This window comes from Synchiropus splendidus, chromosome 9 (genome assembly GCF_027744825.2).
Source record: "Synchiropus splendidus isolate RoL2022-P1 chromosome 9, RoL_Sspl_1.0, whole genome shotgun sequence".
NCBI classification, from domain to species: Eukaryota; Metazoa; Chordata; class Actinopteri; order Syngnathiformes; family Callionymidae; genus Synchiropus; species Synchiropus splendidus.
In genome coordinates this window covers 23,224,448-23,244,852 of record NC_071342.1, presented here as the reverse complement: position 1 = coordinate 23,244,852, position 20,405 = coordinate 23,224,448, and the positions used below count along the sequence as shown (strand labels likewise).

Here is a 20,405-nt window from a genome sequence, read left to right as displayed (position 1 = left end):
CAGGTCACCCATCAGACACTAATTTCAAAGGAGGCTTTCGTTCGTCCTGCCTGCCAGTCAGTCCAGCAGCTCACAGACACGGAACGGTCTTGGCACCGGTAGAGGTCGGTGGATCACCGCAGGGATGGACATTCGACGGACCACTACACCGTCCTCAGTTGCGTCCTCAGTCCCTGATCGCGGCCCAACAGTCTGACTGGCCGCAACTCGGCGTCAGCAATGGGCCATCAACAAATTCTCAATATCTGATGAAATCATCCACCACGTCAATGAAAAACGACCATTTTAGGAGAGAGAACTGTGGAAATAATTTCACCATACTAGACAAATCACGGATTAACGGTCAGAACATACAGATACCCGGTTCGATTACCTTCCCAAGCACAGATGTTGGACATCGATCAGAGTTGTTTGTGGTTTGGTGCAAGACTTAATGATCACTACGGAACATACTATTCTGCAGTCCGTGCTAAATTATGTGAGATGTCACGGTCCCACAGCCCTTTCTTGCACCAGCCGCCACTAGTAACTTCTACAGAAAAGGCTGCTGTAAATGGCAACTGTGGCGTTGAATGCTCCAACCCGATCAGTGATGCATCTAGATGTAAAAGTAAAAAGACCACCACCGTGATACATCTGCTCTTGTCAATATTTTACACAGAATGGTAAGTGTGGCTACCTTTTTCTGTTCTACTCACAATACTTAGACAGACAATGCTCTCTTCTGGACGACAAGTCAAATTAGTTGGAAAAACAAGAGCTTTTCTCTCGTCATAACCATTTGGGGCCTCGCAGACAGACATTGCGGTGAGATGGATGCATAGATAAAATGCTAAGAGCAATGCATGGAAGCTTCATTCTTAAATTGTCATCATAGTCCGGCGGTAATAACATGATAATTGTCGGTGAGACACGCATTCGTCCGTTCAAGCCGCAGCCGGAAGCTGTGATCAGCTGATGGAGGAGGAGCAGCGCGAGAGCTGAGCCATCTTCCCCGGCCCCGGCTCTCTCTCACTCTGACAATCTGCTGGAGCGTGGAAGACTGGGACGTAGGGGAATCACCTGGCGTTCGGTGTCATCTGGAGGCGGAGACGGTTCCTGGACGCGAGGACAGCCGGTGTCAGGCAGGCCGGTTCGTGGTTCGGGGACTGTTCACCTCCCGGGGGCTGCCGTCGGGGATCGTCGGTCAAGGGACTGATACAAAGAACGGAATTCACTGAGCCGGACAGCGGGATTACTGGCATACTGTGGATTATTAGACAAGGCCCTGGTTGGTTCGGATTTCTGCCATGAAGACATTTGCCGAGCGGATCGCGTCGAGCTTCTTCATGTAAACAAACACTGACGCTAGCTGAGCTTAGCCGACGGCTCGTTAGCTCCGTTGCTATGTCACATAGATGACATTAGGTCGGAGACGTCTACAAAAGTCTGCTGTCAGTTTGGTAAGACGAGGTGCTTTGTTGTTCCCCAAAACAGTCCGACCTTTTAGGTGTGAAGGTCTGAACGGACTGACAGCCAGGTGTCTGTCCAATTACCATAATTAGCCGTCCAGCTAACGCAGCTAGCTGCTAGCTGCATATGTTAACGAATGAGAGTCCAGTAAGGCACGAGCCACTCTGTTTTTGTTCGGTGTCATCGCCCGAGCGATAAGACTTGCGTTAGGCGAGCGAGTGGAGGCTTGACAAACGGAAGCTCCTGCTGAAATCTAACTCATCTTTCTGAAGCGCAGTGGTGGAAGGGTTCGCTGGAGCACCGGTGGAGAGACATGGAGTAGCGCTGTCTGGGAGCACAAGTTGGATACATTCGGACATAAAGCGGCTTTCACGAGTGTCGGGAGTGTTATGTAGCAGCGTTGAGGCCCAGCCAGTCCCAGCTGTGTTTGGGTTGAGTCTTCTCCCCTCCCCCAGTCTTACTCTCCGCCGAGTTCGGAACTCGGCATTTGCACACCGAACGGAAGCCGGGACACTCGTACTCTTGACGTGGATGTCATGGAACTGATGTTCGCCGAGTGGGAGGACGGGGAGCGATTCTCTTTCGAAGACTCGGACCGGTTCGAGGAAGACTCTCTGTGCTCCTTCATCTCCGAGGCCGAGAGTCTGTGCCAGAACTGGAGAGGATGGAGGAAGCAGTCCGCTGGACCCAACTCCCCGACTGCCAAGATCAAAGGTAGGAGCACAACAAAACGGTTCGTTATGTTTGTGTATTCCTTAAATGCAACGAAGCAACGGGCACTGTGTCGACGGTGCCGTGGCGGGGTCAGGTCCTGCCCAGTGCAGCACATACTGTAGCTTTACAGATCAGGTGTTGACAGGTTTCTTTGGTCAAAACTTTTTTTCCTTCATGATGTTCAAGTTTTTTTTTCCTTCTCTTGATCGATATACCGCAGTGTTTGAGGACTTATTACAGTTGTTGAAACCAATCACTTTGTTGGGAACTCTTGTTGGTTGTCGCCCCATGACTGTTGATGTTGAGCAGGTTTGGTAAACTTCTCCACAAAATTGTCTGTGTGGGTCCCAGTCTGCATAGAGCTGATGGGTGAAACCATGTGCCATCAATTGGTCGGAACACAAAGCTGCTGTTTCGTGCAACACTTTTCCACCCCTGATGTAGAGGAAACCATGGGGTGTATGTAGCGTGACTGAACATCAGAGTTCCACTTTAGAAGTAACAGTCTCAGTTTAGAACAACTAAGGAACTGTAGCATTTCATAGAGAAAAAGTGTTGTTAGTATTGGAAGAAGTTCCTCACACCGCTGCACAGAAGAGCATGCTCCCCTCATGTCATTGCCATCCACAGGTCAGTTCAAACAAATAGCAGTCTCAGTTACAAAAGGCTATTGTAGTTAAGTGTGCTTACATCGCTTGAGAAATACTCAAATCCTCTCATATCTGGTATCCTTTTTTTTGCTTCACCAAAACGTGAGTTGAGTTTTTGTGAGTGAGCTCACATGCTTTTATCTGCACACAATACTGTCTTCTACAGCATTCAAGTGGCGTCATCCAACTCACTGGTGACACGGATCACCGCTCTTTCTGTTGAGTCCCATGTCAGTCCCCTGTTAATGATGCTTTAATGATGGAGTTTGTAGATATAAAACTTACCGTGGGTCTACAATTATTGGTGGCCTTAGAACAGCTGGTGATGAAGCCTCACTGCAGATATGTGAGGACCTTGTCTGTAACGGTTGTCTCGAGGCTCAGATAGTGTCTGCCAGGTTTATTTATCGTCTCTAGCAGCAGCTCCAGAACTGACAGATTGGGGGGACATGTGATCTGAGGTGCTTCCTGTGGACAGATCCTTTACAAGCCTGAAAAAGCAGAGACTGGAGAATAATTCGGGGACTGCTTTGGCACTGTGTTTAGAATACGTTTGCTCAGTGGTGTTGTTGCAGACACACTGTGTGTGAACGCCAGTGGCCATCAGGTTGTGTTAAGTCATTTGAGTAGACAGAGCTGATGTGGGTTTGTGTGTAATAGACTTCATCTGCTCATGGTCTTCAATGTTTAGAGGTTGGTCAGCTGTACGGCTGGTACTCAAGAGTTACAATTCCAGCACTGCAAAGAAACCACTGGCGCCTGATGCTGTGTGGTCCCAGGTCCGGTGGTGTAAGATAGGGAAGGTGCACCTTTCATCTCTGGTCGAGTGCCCATGTGACCGAGCTGTATCGAGGCACCCCAACTGTGACAGATTTATCACACGTTTAGAAACAATGTAATTGATGTCACGACTGCCAACATCCCCATATTTCATCTGGGCGCATCAACCCCCGCTGTTTGTGTGTGAGAGAGGGGGAGGTGTTGTTGGTCTATCAGAGCTGCTCATCTTGTGTTTCTGGCAGAAGTTCAGGCCGTTCTCACATAGATATTAGTTGGCTGGAGAAGAGTGTGTGGTTCTCCCTCCACTGGCCAGATATGAGAAGAAGCAGCAACTGTCGAGGACTGGCTCTGTGCGGCAAGCTGATTGGATGGCCGTGTCTGTCATTCTCCTGCGACAGCCAATGAGACAGCAGAAATATTAGCTGTTACTACCCAGCTCCTCTTGTCTCTCGTGCTTTGCTGCTGTCCCACTTTCATGCTGCTTCTACCACCACAGTTCTTCTGAAGCATTCATGATGGAGAAGATCCAGTTTAATGTCCTGCAGAAGTATCTTTATGTTAGTGTGCAGTGACAACTGAGAGTACTCTTTTTCTTTGGTGTGAAGTTCAAGTAATAATGTTTATTCGTCACAATCACTGTGTGAAACCGGAGTCAGTGTAACTCCCACTCCTGGTCCTCCACAGAGACTTGGTCATCTGAATGAAGCCACTTATGGCTCACTTGTACTGGTTCAGACACAAATGTATTCTAAAAAAATGTGATGAGTTTGAAACTGCGGGGTCAGTTATGACAAACTTAACAAGATGACCCTGTCTTCAGTGTCTGTAGTGTAGTGTCTTGAGGGTTCTGGGTTGAGGCATAGTTAAGGATGGGAAACTCGAGTACCACATTTTCAGTCACTGTCAGCACTGGCTTTGTCTACGTGCAGTTCCATCAAGTTCTGAAAAAGAGTTGGTACTTTTCCTGCTGGCACTTGACATCGCACATGCTGCCGTTCGTCCTGATTTGCATCCATAACCCTAATTCATCCTAACGGCAATGACACGAACAATACAAACACACCTGAGCCTGTGCATCTGGATCACAGTGTCGTCCCGGGTTATGTGGCCCAAACCAGGCCCCTCAGCAGCTTCAGATTAATCTTGTCGGGAAAAAGTGAAGAGGAGTCCTGGCAGATAATGGATGGATCTAGCAAGACATTGTGAATGCACTGTGGCCTACTAACCACAAAACAACAATAATGTCAACAGAACAGCCAAAAACACAAAAGGAAGTTGAAGCGCCAGGTTGGTGCAGGATGGTCGCTACATGTTTTGTCAATGGTCTGTTGATGGCGGACTTGGCGCTTATAGTTATATATTTTTATTTGTTATGGCTGCAATCTCTTTAGCAGCCTTGAGGCCCCTGCGCTGTGATTTTGACCTTTTACACGGGGGGCCTTCAGCTGTTTTGTAGTGAAGCGTTACTCATATGTCAGCGCTCCCTCACCTGTCAGTCAAAAGAAGGGGCCTCCGCCTTTTAAGGTAGACCTTTAAGGATGTACAGTCTGGGGTGCTCCCGATTTGGACTTGACAGTAAATACTCCCTGCCAGTCTTGTACGGAGCTCCAGCTCTCAACCACAAAACAAACGCTTGGGTCGATGTTGAGCACGTTTGTGCGCACGTGTGTTCAGGGGGAGACTCCGCGCCCTTGTTTTTTTGCCATCCAGTCCATGATGAAGTGAAGTTGCTGAATGAGGGGCCACACTTTTGTCTCGGCTAGAGAGCACCTGGAGTGAAGCCTTTGTCTCGCTCACATCAGTTCCCATACAAACATCTTGCCTGTGGTCTGTGGCAGTAAGCTCCATGCTCTTCAACGAGGATGGCATTAGAAGAACGGAGAGCTTTCCTCCATATATGGTCAACAGCAGCACATGAAGTGGTCTGTAATCTGAGATCCATTAGCCTGCTCAGTTTATGCTCTGTGTTCTCCAACACACACATCATTCCTAATCTCTCGTTCTAGCCGCAGCTGATGTTGCCTCCTCACAGGCTCCCGTGGGTTTCAAGTGCAGTTTGAATGAATAGATGTTTAAAAGGCTTTAAACCGGCTAATGTTGCTAAGTATGAGCGTAAAGCTGCTTTAGGAGACTCAGTCAAAGTGAAGCAAATTGATGTGTGTCTGCAGCAACACTCTCTAGATTCCACTGCACTCTTCCCACATCATTGCAACAGTGATGACAGTGCTCACCATTCTCAAGCATCAAGAACAGGAGGTCAACTCAGGTCATGTGATTTGCACCTCTGTGAGACCTATGAGATCGTGTGATATTTCATTATCTAAACCACATAAAATGTAGACAACGGTTGGGTCTTTGATTCATATGTGTTGTTGTGTAACCAGGGGGATCACCCCCAGACCTCTCAGATCCTGACCTATTCCTCCACTCATCCCATCTGTCCTGTCATATACAGGCCCCCCCAGTGATGCCTCACAGTTCTGCTTCATTTCTTTTGGCTAAGAAAAATATGTGTGCAGGAAGCATTAACACTGATGATCTCACCTGGACCGCCCTGGTTTTATATACCAGTCAACCGATCACAGCCACAAGTCAGCTTCTTCAGTTATATTTGATAATGGCGAGAGGTGGGACAGATCCTGCAGTTGTTATGCCCAAGTAGATGGAGGTTAATAGACTTTGGACTCCTACAGGGTAGGAGGTTGATTCTGGAAAAGAATGATTCACCTTCAGCAAATCTATGGGTGAAAGAAATGACATGCTGCGAAAAACCGTGAACGTTGTGATTCTTCTGTTCCATTTGGACCTCATGTAGCACTACATCACATACGTTTATGGTTCCATGAAACTGTTGTCCTGGTTCAACTTCCTCCATACAGAGAGACTAATGCCTCACACTAATAGTCTCCTTACAAAACCTCTGAAGGTGCTCAAACCCACCCTTCAATTCTGAAACCCAGTAGCAGGAAATGATGACTCCACACAGTTCAGTCATGTCTTCATCTTACAGACGGCCTGGTCATTCCTCTGGTGGAGCTGTCGGCTAAGCAAGTGGCGTTCCACATTCCCTTCGAGGTGGTGGAGAAGGTCTACCCTCCAGTTCCAGAGCAGCTGCAACTGCGCATCGCATACTGGAGCTTCCCTGAAAATGAGGAAGACATCAGGTGAGTAGGTTCACTCCATCACTTCTGTTTCAGATGAGGTGAGTTGTCTCCACTGGACAAGTGAGACAGAGAGTTGATACGCCACCCGTGATACTAAGGGATATTTTTCATTTATTAGGGTTTTGGTAAAAAAATTTTATATGAAACTGTGACTAACGTTGTCAGTCCAAATGTCTGTCATCCTGTCTGCTTTCTGTTATGACATTTGATTTAGTCAACTCTTTTAAACAGCCTTTCTTTTATAATTGATTCTGTAGAGTTTTGCGTCAGGAAAACCCTGGTTGGCACTCGTATAGGTCCCTGACAATAGTGGTCTTGTGTTGTAAGGATGGAGGTTGAAACTGAAGACAGGTGGACTGACTGACTTGTTCTTGTGTTCAGGTTGTATTCCTGCCTTGCCAATGGGAGTCCGGATGAGTTCCAACGTGGTGAGCAGTTGTACCGGATCAGGGCAGTCAAGGATCCTCTGCAGATAGGTAAGATGAAATTCACACTCCCCCTCCATGTTACTTATGTTAATCCAAGTCTGTTATTGTTGCATGATGGGGGTTTAATGCAACTGCTACTCTATTATGTATATGTTACACATTATTTGGATTATTTTATTCTTGTTTAGTGTTCAATCAAGTTTATCTGTGTTCAATGCAATAACAGCAAAAATCTTGAATTATAGTTTGAATATTCAGCATTAGGATATAAATCAAAATAATTGTGTAATTTTTGCCGTAGCCGTCCACCGTAGTTGTAATCCTGTGTAAATGACTGTTGAAGAAAGCAAACTGTCATGTCTTGAATGATCATTTACCAAGTTCCATGTCTATTGAAAGCAAGCTTTTATTTTGCAAGAGTGCTCTTCAGACTGTTGAAGTTCTCCACCTTTTGGTATGTGGTCTTTGCATACAATGGCAAAAATCCTTTCTTTGGTCTGAATTTTTTTCTTTTAGGAATGTTTTACACACAGAAATGGTTGCACTGTTAGGAAACATGATGTCATATCTTTTTGTCATATCGACCACCCATATATGGAGTTTTAATTGTCTGCAAATAACATACCAACGTAGCCAAGTGTCAGTAGCCACAATATTTCACATATTGGAAGGGATTTTTTGCAATTTCGGCAAAGCTTTTGTCTCAAAATAATGTTGACAGTTGCTCTCGTTTCCGCTCCAGCCTTCCGATGATCATCATGCTTCGTCTCTCCTCAGGCTTCCATCTGAGCGCCACCGTGGTGTCCAGCCAGTCTGGTCAGAACAAAGGCGCCTATAACGTGGCGGTGATGTTTGATCGCTGTCGCATCACTTCCTGCAGCTGCACATGTGGAGCCGGGGCCAAGTGGTGTGCCCACGTGGTTGCGCTCTGTCTCTTCAGGATCCACAACGTGAGTGTCAGGAGGTCTGATCCAATGTGATATGGTCCGGAGACAAGCTGACATCCTGCGGTTGTTGTTTGCAGGCCTCGGCAGTTTGTCTCCGAGCTCCAGTGTCTGAATCTCTGTCGCGGCTGCAGAGGGACCAGCTCCAAAAGTTCGCCCAGTACCTCATCAGTGAGCTGCCCCAGCAGGTAACACTGTCATGGAAGCTCTCATGGCTGCAGGCGTTTGCTGCTCTCTCTGACTACAAACATGTCTTAACTGAAGTCCTGGAAGCTCGAGATGAGTTTAAACGTAGTTGTTTGATGCTTTGCTGTTAAAGCACATGCACAGACATGATTTACACGTGTGGATCACCAAACAGTGAAGTGTGTCTTTGTTCATTACACGGCTGTGTTTCTAGATTCTGCCCACGGCCCAGCGACTCTTGGACGAACTGCTGTCGTCTCAGTCCACCGCCATTAACACTGTGTGTGGAGCTCCAGGTACTGAACAATGTCAGCTACATAGAACTTAGGACTGCAGACAGCGGTCTGACGTGTGTGTGTGTGTGTGTGTGTGTGTGTGTGTGTGTGTGTGTGTGTGTGTGTGTGTGTGTGTGTGTGTGTGTGTGTGTGTGTGTGTGTGTGTGTGTGTGTGTGTGTGTGTGTGTGTGTGTGTGTGTGTGTGTGTGTGTGTGTGTGTGTGTGTGTGTGTGTGTGTGTAGACCCCACTGCAGGTCCTTCAGCCTCTGACCAGAGCACCTGGTACTTGGATGAGTCCACCCTGAGCGACAACATCAAAAAGACTCTGCACAAGTTCTGTGGACCCTCACCTGTAGTGTTCAGGTGAGCTCTTCTGATCACGCAGGAAGTCAGCACAGTCAGCAAACGCAGATGTCCTTTTAGCGTGCGTTGGATGTGAACAAAAATTCTTTCTGTTTTGAGTTGTCGTCTTTGTTGAGTCGTGTGTGTTGTGAGTCATGACATCTTCACATCTTGAAGTTTGGGAAGCGATATGCTGATGTGTGTCTTGTCTGCTCTCCTCACAGCGATGTGAACTCCATGTACCTGTCATCTACTGAGCCGCCGGCCGCTGCTGAGTGGGCATGTCTGCTGAGACCTCTGCGGGGGCGAGAACCAGAAGGGATCTGGAACCTTCTGTCCATTGTCAGAGAGATGTTTAAGAGAAGAGACAGCAACGCTGCTCCCCTGCTGGAGATCCTCACTGCGCAGTGTCTCACCTATGAACAGGTGCTGTTTGATTGACAGAGGAGGTGAACTTAGTCAGCAGTTGCTCGAGGCAGAGATGACAGCTCAGACTTTAATCTCGACTCTGTCAAACCAGCTTCTTGCTGCCTTCACTGATGAGAGAGACGTTTCAGCTGCTGAGGTTTGTTGCTAAACTGCACCTTTAAATGAAACCAAGGAGCTGCATCATGTGCAGCCATGTAGAAAACAAGAGAGGTGCCTGGCTCAAGCCTCAGGATTTGTCCACTTCATCAGTGAACTCTGCTAGACACACCTGAGTCTGCTGCTGACCACATGACCGCACCTGCTCCCTGCTGCTGAGGTCTGCATTTCTTTAAGTTTGTGTTCACTTTGTTTCCTCTGGGTTCTCAGATCATCAGTTGGTGGTACAGCGTGAGGACATCTGCCTCCCACAGCAGCGCCAGCGGTCACACTGGCCGCAGCAATGGACAGTCTGAGGTGGCAGCTCACGCGTGCGCCAGCATGTGTGACGAGATGGTGGTGCTCTGGAGGCTGGCGGTGCTGGACCCCACCATGAGTCCTGGCAGGTCAGGACTCTGACCATTTAACCTCACAAACACACTCATTTACGCACAACTCCTGCCCTCACATGCACAGTCCCTGCTCACGAGTCTCCTCACACAGTACATTGGATTCTGACCTGCTTCTGCTCCACAGGCGTCTGGAGCTGGCGGCACTGCTGAAGCAGTGGCACCTGAAAGTCATCGAGATCGTGAAGCGCGGGCAGCACCGCAAGTCGCTGGATAAACTGTTCCAGGGTTTCAAACCTGCTGTGGAGTCCTGCTACTTTAATTGGGAGGTGGCCTACCCCCTGGAGGGAATTACCTACTGCAGTGCTGATCGGAAGAGCGCCACCTTTTGCTGGTCCAGGGCAGTGCTGCACCAGAGAGGAATGAAGGTGGCAGCTGGAGCAGCGGAAGGTCTTGAGTCTGGAGGAGTGGGCCGAGTCGAAGGTGCTGCCGATTATAAAGGGAGAGTGTGCGGCCACTCACCACTGCAGGAGGTGGCGGTGAGGCCTAAAGAGACCGTACTGACCAAGAGGAAAGGATTGTCTGTGAGTGGGGGAGGTGGTATGCTGGTGCGCCTGGGAGGAAGTGTTTCTCTCGCTCTAGAAGATGGAGGAGGCAAGTGCATGTACAAGGGACCTGGTTCCTCCTCTGGAGGCAAACTAAAACTGACTCAGGGAGGTGGGAAGGGGGCGTCTGGAGGAGGGGGGCTCAGTGGTAGTAAACATGCCAGTGCTAAACGCAGAACTAGCAGCGAGGACAGCTCTTTGGAGCCGGACATGGCTGAGCTCAGCCTGGATGATGGGTGCAGTTTGGCTCTGGGGGCTGAGGCCAGCAACACCTTTGACTTTCCACCACCTCCGGAGCTACTGCCTGCTCCAAGCCCACTCCTCAGAGACTCGCGCAAGTATGCCAGCGGTAGCAAAGCCTTCGACATGAAGCGTGTCGGCCACGTTGCAGCCCCACATCCAGCCACAGACCCTGCTCCCGCCTGCCCTCCTCCTAAAGAGACAGTGGTGGTGGTGATGGAAGGGACCAGCAACTCAGAGAAGGAGAGCGGTCAGGAGGGGGAGGCGGAGCCAAGCAGAGATGACGACGTGGACTCAGTCGGTAGTACGCAGCCATCTGCCTCCACTGTGCCGTCAAGGTCTGGGAATCAGACCTTGAACAAGACGGCACGTGGTCGCCGGGAGGCAGCAGGTGCAGCAGCAGTGGCAGGACCATCAGCAGCAGCACCAGGAGCTGGTGCACAAGTGGCGGCAGGCCCTGATTTTGCAGCAGCAGGCGAGGACGACTATCAGGCCTACTACTTGGGTGCTGCTTCAGAGGAGGGAGCCGACCGTCAGGTGCTGGACAACCACCAGGAGGAGGAGCCTGACATCTTTGCAGGAATCAAACCTTTGGAGCAGGAGGGACGCATGGAGGTGAGGAAGTGTTTCATTCAGTCACTCAATTGATGACTTCAGATAGTGTTACTCAGGATTGCGTGTGTCAAGGTTCCTGTCTCACTCTTTTCTAAACAAACCAGTTTCAACATGTGTGCATGTGGGCGGGCGGATGTTTGAAATGAAGCATGTAGTTGTCTAATATCTACGCTGCTGCTGTCCAGGTGCTGTTTGCATGTGCCGAGGCCCTTCACGCTCACGGCTACAGTAACGAAGCGTGTCGGCTGGCTGTGGAGTTGGCCCAGGACCTTCTGGCCAACCCTCCGGACCTCAAAGTGGAGCAGCCTCAGACCAAGGTTCCCCGCCTGACTTGCTCTAAATCTACATGACAACCTGCCATGCAGTCACCTCACTGTCATTTCTGACTTCTAAGGGAAAGAAGAGCAAAGTGTCCACCAGCCGTCAGACACAGGTGGCCACCAACACGCTGTCCAAAGCTGCCTTCCTCCTCACTGTCCTCACAGAGAGACTGGAGCTGCACAATTTGGCCTTCAGCACCGGCATGTTCTCACTGGAGCTGCAGAGACCACCTGCCTCCACCAAAGCCCTGGAGGTCAGTCGCACACCAACATCGTCTGTTCTCTCTGTGTTCAGAGCTCCAGTATTCTGCCGCTCACTGGGTTTTAAATAGTTTCTAGAAATTAGTGGAGCACTAATCAATCTCTGATGAGTGGAGTAGAGCTACGTAGCCATTAGTTTAGCTAACGTGAGTGGCATGACTTACGAATCGGCGAGACACATGCTTTGATTCTGATCTTGTTTCTTCAAACTCTCCATTCTAAAACACACCAAGATGTGTTGAGTGATCGTGTCGATGATGGTGATGTTTGGGTGTCTCGCGGCAGCAACCCAGGCAGACCCACACATCCGAGACCCTTTAGTTCTTGGCTCTTCCTCCACGTTGACATGAGAACAAAGCAATGTTTTTTCCAAGTGGTCATGGGAACAAGTGTGGTGGTTAATAACACCGTTCGTTTTTGCACCATGATCGGAGTTTGCAGACAAACTCAAATTGAACACACATCACAGTTCGTCCCTAAGCCCATAATGCAATGCGTTCTTTCCCACTCTGTAACATCACCCTTGTGAGCCTGATTGCTCTCTGGATGGACTCAGGTGGACGACATCTTGGCTTTTTGACCGTAGCTGTTATACGTGGTTTCAACTGCATGGCACGAGAGAGTCTCAACGCTAGATGGGTGTGACCTAGAAACATTTTTTCTTATTAATCAATATTGAACACGATGAAAAAAATCACTGTTTTAGCAATGTTAATTAACTAGTGTCAGGGTAAATACTACTACAATCTGCTGCATCAAACACGAAGCACAGATTACTCAGATGGCACTGTGAATAGCATAACCATGTGTATAACATGTACTGTAGCAACGGTACTACTGGTGCCTTTGTTTCTCAAAGAAATCTTGAGTTACGTCATGTCTATCGTTTCCGTTTTGTTGCCCAACTCTTCAAATTCTAACACCCAAAATAGTAAACCTGTAACGACAACTTTGCATCCTATGGGCCCTTTAACATTGACGTGAGCAGCTGAGTTCTTGAGGGCAGGTGGCGTTATAATATGAGCCACCATGCATGCATGTATGGAGTGAGCATATTGTGACTCCGACTCATGGAGGTTTCAGTGGGAAGAAGAAATTTCTTTCTTTCTTCCTGCCCTCTCTCTGTGAAGCAGGACAGGAAAGGCGGCATGGGCCCCATGTTTCTTTCTGTATCATCAGATTCAAGTGCTGCTTGTCACTGACGCTCACTTCAGTGATGGTCCAGTGTAACTCACAGCCTGTCTGGCGTGTCCTCTTCGATCTTTTCACCCTTTTGCTGGTCAGACCCTGAAGCAGACATGCAGCTGTGTGGTGACGGTGTCTGTGTGTGTGTCTCAGGTGAAGCTGGCCTATCAGGAGTCAGAAGTGGTGTCTCTGCTGAAGAAGATTCCCTTGGGTCTGGTGGAGATGACTGCCATCAGAGAGCGCGGCGAGCAGCTCAGGGATGGAAACTTCTGTGACTACAGACCCGTGCTGCCACTCATGCTGGCCAGCTTCATTTTCGACGTGCTGTGTACACCAGGTAGATGCTCTGTGTTCTCTAACCTGATCCAGGATGAATGAATTAACATTTCTTCCTCATTGTCGATGTTGTTTGTGCAGTCGTGTCGCCCACAGGCTCCCGCCCACCGAGCCGCAACCGCAACAACGAGATGCCTGGCGACGAAGAGTTGGGCTTCGAAGCTGCTGTTGCCGCACTCGGTGTGTTTTCATGCACACTTGCTGCAGCTGTCTCTGCCGTTCTCTGATCATCTGTGTTTGCATGTGCAGGCATGAAGACGACCGTGAGTGAGGCTGAGCATCCACTGCTGTGCGAGGGCACCAGGAGGGTGAAGGGTGACCTGGCGCTGGCCCTCATGATCACCTACAAAGATGACCAGAGCAAGCTCAAGAAGGTAACAGGAGCCATTCTGTAGAGGTGTCAAGTATCGTGACGGCATTTCACCTCATGCTTTTCTCTCAGATTCTGGATAAACTGTTGGACAGGGAGAGTCAGACCCACAAGCCTCAGACTCTCAGCTCCTTCTACTCCAGTAAACCGGCTGCAGGCAGCCAGCGCAGCCCATCCAAGCACATGGCAGCAGGGGGTGGCAGCAGCAGTGTCTCCAAACACCCCCCCTCCTCCACATCAGCTGTGGCCACCTCAGCTGTGGCGCTCAGCAGTGATGATGTGACCCCCCAGGCTGAGGTGACGCCAGTGCAGAACCAGGAGAACAGAGAAGCGGGTGAGTTCCTCATGCGTCTGTCAGGGTTGGGAACAGCACGTTTGCTCCTCAGCTTTGACAAGTGTGTGTGGCTTCTCTGCTGCAGGCTCAGAGGCAGCGCCTTCTACAAACGAGCAACAAAGTGAGTCAGCTCCATTCAAGCTGGAAGCAACTGTGCCCAGTCGACTGGCTCTGGGGGCACGGTGCGGATACAACCAGCGCTGGGGGTCGCCGGTCCGTCAGAAGAAGAAGCACACAGGTAGACACTCGCTAGTGACTTGCTGTGTGAGCATGGGAGTCCTCACTGTGGCGGCCTGTTCGCAGGTATGGCCAGTATTGACAGCAGCGCCCCCGAGACCACCTCGGACAGTTCCCCCACCCTGAGCAGAAGACCCATCCGGGGCGGGTGGGGAGCCGCCTCCTGGGGCAGGGGCCAAGACAGTGACAGCATCAGCAGCTCTTCCTCAGATTCCCTGGGGTCGTCGTCTTCCAGCGGCTCCCGGCGAGCCGGGGGCGGGGCAAGGGCCAAGAACACCGACACCAGCAGGTAACCACCCACACGTCACAGCCAGGAGTGTGACGCCTGGTTGATGTCTGTTCGCTGTGTTTTGACTGCAGGTATAAAGGCCGTCGCCCAGAGTGCCACGCGCCCCATGTGCCCAACCAGCCGTCAGAGGCTGCCGCTCACTTCTACTTTGAGCTGGCCAAGACGGTTCTGATAAAAGCAGGCGGGAACTCGTCCACCTCCATCTTTACGCAGCAGTCGGCCAGCGGGGGCCACCAGGGTCCTCACAGGAACCTTCACCTCTGCGCCTTTGAGATCGGCCTGTACGCGCTTGGCCTCCACAACTTCGTTTCACCCAACTGGTTGTCCCGGACCTATTCCTCGCATGTGTCCTGGATCACCGGTGAGGCTGAGTGCCCAAGGCCTAGTGTGAAAACCCTGCTCACCCACCGCTCTGCTGTCTTAGGCCAGGCCATGGAGATTGGGAGTGCCGCGCTCAACATCCTGGTGGAGTGTTGGGACGGTCACCTCACCCCTCCAGAGGTTGCCTCTCTGGCTGATCGAGCATCAAGGGCACGCGACCCCAACATGGTCCGTGCTGCGGCCGAGTTGGCTCTGAGCTGTCTTCCTCACGCTCACGCGCTCAACCCCAACGAGATCCAGAGAGCACTGGTGCAGTGCAAAGAGCAGGTCTGTTGTCTGTCGATCTGAGTATGAGTTCGTCTGTGAAGAGTTTAGTCAACCACCTGTGAGTCCACTGGCCGTGTTGTGGTCCAAAGAAAGAGTCAAACTAAAATACAGCATTTATAGAAACAACTAGGCTTTGATACTGAGAGTAACTTATAAATCTGATGAGAACATGAACTTCTTAGATGGGTGAGCAGTTGAGAAGCCTCGCCCTTGAATGTCATCTGTGCTGCGTCTCGATTGATCTGTGACTCGCCTACGGTCTTTTCTAAGCAGCTGTTAAACTGACTGTTTCAGGACAACGCAATGCTGGAGAAGGCCTGCATGGCAGTTGAAGAGGCGGCGAAGGGAGGCGGAGTCTACCCCGAAGTGCTGTTTGAGGTGGCCCACCAGTGGTACTGGCTGTACGAGCAGTCGGTGGGGGGAGGCTCAAATCAGCAGAGGGAAACCTCAGGCCGCTGCGGGGCGAACGGGGGCTCAGGCCGGAGGCCCCCTGAGTCCAGCTGTGGCATCCTGGACAACGTGGGTGTCCTGGAGTCTCAGGGGGTCGCCACGGTCACGGCCTCTGTGACGGCTGCTGCCGTGGTCCCGGTCATCTCCGTGGGCTCCACCCTCTACCAGTCTCACCCGCTGCCTGGACAGGCGATCGCCCACACGCAGGGGCTGCATCCCTACACCACCATCCAGCCCCACCTGCCTACCGTCTGCACCCCTCAGTACCTAGGACACCCTCTGCAGCATGTCCCTCGACCTGCTGTCTTCCCAGTGTCTGGTGCTGCCTACCCACAGGTGTGTGTCTGATGTGAGCGGATTGTTCAGTATATGTGGCAACATTAGTTTAGATCAGTGATTTCTTTTTTTTAACTACAGGGCCGGGGCCCATGATTGGGCCGCGAGCAGCCGCTAGAGGGCCGCTAGAAATGTTGTGTTTCACACCTCTGAGCCTTGATACGCTCAGTTTTCATCCATGAGCCATGTATGGTGGCAGTAGTGAGTCACTGAACTGACTTGACAGCTGCAGATCTGTGATAGTGACCAACTATGGAGAAGTTCTTGAAAAGAAACAATGATAAAGAAAGTGATGGCGCCCCCAACAGTAAAAACTGATCACATGTTGGAACAGTTTTTAAAATTAATTCATTCAACGTTTTATGGCGATACTTTCATTTACACTTATGTCCTTTAGTGTTAATTTATGAAAAAGAAAAGATTTTATGATATTTAGACATTATTTTATTATATTTATTTAGATCTATGTTCATGACATACAGTTCGTTTTTTTTTTTTTTCTTTTGACATGACTTGCACCTGGTTCTGCTGCTGTTTGGACTTTTCTATGACAAATATCTTTGCACTGATCACATGGTTTCAGGTCATTTTACTAGGTTTTACATGTGTGTTTATTGAACACTGTGAAATCAGTAATGCTGAAATCAGTACTCACAGGAATTAATCTGTTCTATTCCTTGTACGGGCCCCAGACCTATTTGGTAAAGGTGGGCCCCGAGATCAGAAGATGATCACATGGATGTCAGCTGTGATGTCTGTGACCTCCAGTTCCTGATCCCAGAACAGTGTATTTCCATGACAGCTGAGTGTCATGTGCTGTGTGTGACTAGGGGATGCCACCGGCCTTCATCGGGGCTCAGTACCCGTTCTCAGTGGCCACCGGCTCTCAGCCTCCGCTCGCCGCCACCGCCGTCACCTTCCCCGGTGTCCCGGTTCCGTCCATGACCCAGATCGCTGTCCACCCCTACCATACTGAGACAGGCCTGCCCCTCAGCACCACCGTGGCAGGTAGGAACCTGAAACCACCCTCCTGAGCATCTCTCACCCCGGCGCTTGTTTTATAGTCGGCAGTGTCCACACGGGTCCCACCATCCAGGCTATCCAAGGGGCCACGCTCTCCTCCCAGCCAGGCTCTCTAGTGAGCACCGCTTTCCCATCAGAGGATGACCAGCACAACCAGCCCATCAGCCAGCAGGGTCTTCACTACCTGCACTCTGCACACCGTGTCGGTGAGCTCACGAGGCGTGGAGTCCAGAGCTGGTCCGTGTCGGTGTCTAATGAAGTGTACACTCATGCAGGCATGCTGGCTCTGGAAATGCTGGGCAGGAGAGCTCACAACGATCACCCTAACAACTTCTCCCGCTGCCCCCCTTACATGGAGGATGTGAAATGGCTGCTGGGTCTCGCCGCCAGACTCGGTGCGTAGTCTGGTTTTACCAGAGTTCTGGGTCAGCTGCATGTGAACGGCTGTGAGGAGAAAGGTCTGAGTCATGTGGCGTCCCCTGAACGCTGTTGTGTGAGGGACATCGGGAGCTGAAATGTTATCTTCCTTCATCAAACTCTCCTCTGGTGTCTTTGAAGGGGTCAACTATGTGTACCAGTACTGTGTGGGGGCAGCTAAAGGCGTCCTCAGCCCGTTCGTGCTGCAGGAGATCATCATGGAGGCGCTGCACCGACTGAACCCCACTCACATCCACGGACACCTCCGCACTCCAGCCTTCCACCAGCTGGTGCAGCGCTGCCAACAGGCCTACCTTCAGGTACCTCCTCACTTTCTGGTGGGATTCACTCGATAAATAAGTCGGAAGTTCAGCAGAATGGCATGCACATGTCTACCAGAGGGCGCTGGTGGATACCAGAGCCTAGACCCTGATACTGTGCCCGAATTTCTTTCTGACTTGATGTCATGTCTGAGTCGAATAAAACACTTGTTAGCACTTGACCTGAGTATTGGGTGGGTGGGCAGAAAATATTGTGTAGTAGCAACCAGAAAGAAGGTGTATGTGACAGATCAGAATACAATTACGGCAACTGATGGAATGACGCTGATATAGGAACTGCCACCGTCTCATAACTTTAATTTATGAGTATGAATGATGGAATTTCATGGAACGTCTTATCAAGTTTGTCATCTGTGTCATGTCCTCCCCCCACAGTACATCCACTACCGTCTCATCCACCTGATTCCTGCCGAGTATGATGACTTTGTCAACGTCATCCGAAACGCACGCAGCGCCTTCTGCCTGACGCCGGTCGGCATTCTGCAATTCAACGACGTGCTACAGAGCCTGAAGCGGGGGAAGCAGACGAAGGAGCTGTGGCAGCGCATCTCCTTAGAGATGGCCACCTTCTCGCCGTGAGGACCAGGGCGCCATGACTCACCTCTCTCCCGTCCTGTCGGACGGAACGGCAAACCGCTGGACAATCACTCTCAGCAGAGACTTCCTCCTCCTGTCATGTTTATGTGTTTGTACGTGAAGTGACCTCCTCGCTCGCTCCTGCATTTTTTGTTTGAACGGATTTCATACTGCAACATTCCTGTCCGGGGAGCTGGTGGCCCCGCTCACCTCCACCATGGGCCCAGTCTTGGCAGTGCAGGAGTCTAAATCACACTCAGTTTGAGCTTTTCAGTGTTTCGTTTTTTTAACATTTGTATTAAATGTTTGTTTGCAGAACAACGCAGGAAACTAGCGATGGTCAGAGGTGCTGTTTGTGTTGTTGTGTGGCGTCCATATTTACATTTCCAAACACTGACGTAAGCCGGGTCAGAGGCTGAGCCGAGCTGCGGCAGAGAGAACTATGTTAGTTGTGTGAGCCGAAGAGGACTTCATGAGTTGTGTGAACAATTTAACCTCAGGTAGCTTTTCTTAGTGAAGACAGACGACCCTGTGTGGTGGTAGAAGTACTGCACGATGTTTTTAATCTGGCTCACAGAGGACATATTTCCTATTCGTGACGGTGGAACAAATTGTTTGTAGTTTCATAACATTTTGATTCCTGGAGTTTCAAACCTTTGCAAGCGTTTGATGTTGTCCAGTTCAAGCCCTCGATGTGTGAGCAGCACACTAGGGTGATGTCGGATGAGGAGGAAGCTCTGAGTTCATAACTAGAGAAGGTGTCTAGGACGAGGAAGTCACACCTGTGACGGGTGAGATCAGGTCCTGGCTCCTGAATCGCACTTCTGCTCTTCACTCCGGCCTGCCGCGCTCGATTACCACCCTCCAACACGTGTGTTGACGATGAACCACGTAACTCGGCAGCGATGCGCGTCAGTCGCTGCCCCGGCAAGCTCGGCTCAGACCGCAGTGCCGTGACTCGGATGCGTCGACAGTCCATCTGTCTGGCAGCTGCACGCTCCGAGTCCCTCCGGACGACGACAGTGACCTGGTAGAAATATACTGTGATATTTTTGTATTCTCAAGAAGTGTAGTTCGTTTGAAAGTTCTTTATGTCCTGAAAGTTCTTATCAGAGGTTCAAAAGATAAAAGCAATACTGAAGTGTAGAGTTTACTTAATAAAGACAACAAACTAACCAGCTGTGGCATTCGATCTGTGACCTCTCGGACTCCACTGTTTCCAAGTCATTGCTAGTGCCAGACAAGTGTCTGAAAACCAGCAGCCATGTTCTTTTCCCTATAGTCATATGCATGAATTCTGCAGCGGGACGACTGCAGACCAGATTTAGAGGACGTCCTTGGGGTGGACGACCACTTCACTCCTGTCTCAGCCACTCAGAAGACTTGTCTGACAGTTTTCTGAAAGGAAATTCACATACCCTCTAGACCTCAGCAGCTCTTCACTCACCTGGGTCGGTGCAGCCTGTGTACTCCTCTGGCCCTGTACAATGGACAAGGTCACCTGACCTCAGCAGCCTGTCCTTCCACCTCCTCTGGCTCAGGGGGGATCTTTATGCAGTTTGCTTGTAAGTGAGATTTGTATGTGAGAGTGCCATTTCATGTTCCCTTAATAGTCTGATGAAGAACGTGACCCCCCTTTCTTCACCAGATAGAACGCAAAGCGTTGAGATCCTGCTAATCTGACTCGACAGTGCTCCGTGATTACTGCAGTCTCATCACAACCGCCATCTATCGTCTGGTTCTCTGAAGGTTTCTGCCACAACACGCGAACGGAAGGCTGTGTTCATTCACATGTTGAAGAGAACATGCTTCCCAAAGCTTCCCTTCGGTGACGTGTTTGTTTGCGACCGTGCGCTGACGCTCTCTCTGTGTTTAAAACTTCAGTGGGGGCGCCGCACGTCCGTGGGGGTGGGCGAACCGTAGACCGGAGTGACGTCAGCGGAATTCCAGGCTCGCCGGTCTTAGGTTTACAT

General features: G+C 50.3%; 1 protein-coding gene across 2 annotated transcripts; it reads left to right on the top strand.

Annotated features, from left to right (window-relative positions):
* Positions 1-930: 930 nt before the first annotated feature.
* zswim8 (zinc finger, SWIM-type containing 8) lies at positions 931-19,608 on the top strand. 2 transcript variants are annotated; one of them, XM_053874630.1, is made up of 26 exons: positions 931-2,166; positions 6,607-6,760; positions 7,142-7,236; positions 7,966-8,138; positions 8,213-8,320; positions 8,533-8,614; positions 8,836-8,956; positions 9,160-9,361; positions 9,731-9,906; positions 10,037-11,309; positions 11,495-11,626; positions 11,704-11,883; positions 13,229-13,412; positions 13,493-13,591; positions 13,661-13,785; positions 13,854-14,115; positions 14,201-14,353; positions 14,419-14,641; positions 14,713-15,002; positions 15,066-15,289; positions 15,584-16,075; positions 16,906-17,083; positions 17,140-17,304; positions 17,374-17,493; positions 17,657-17,835; positions 18,232-19,608. In XM_053874630.1, exons 1-26 carry the CDS (start codon positions 1,989-1,991, stop codon positions 18,433-18,435), a joined length of 5,772 nt encoding a protein of 1,923 aa, XP_053730605.1. In that variant the 5' UTR covers positions 931-1,988; the 3' UTR covers positions 18,436-19,608. The 2 variants fall into 2 exon arrangements, with proteins under 2 accessions (XP_053730605.1, XP_053730604.1); XM_053874629.1 differs by having other exon boundaries at positions 13,484-13,591.
* The last annotated feature ends 797 nt before the right edge of the window (positions 19,609-20,405 follow it).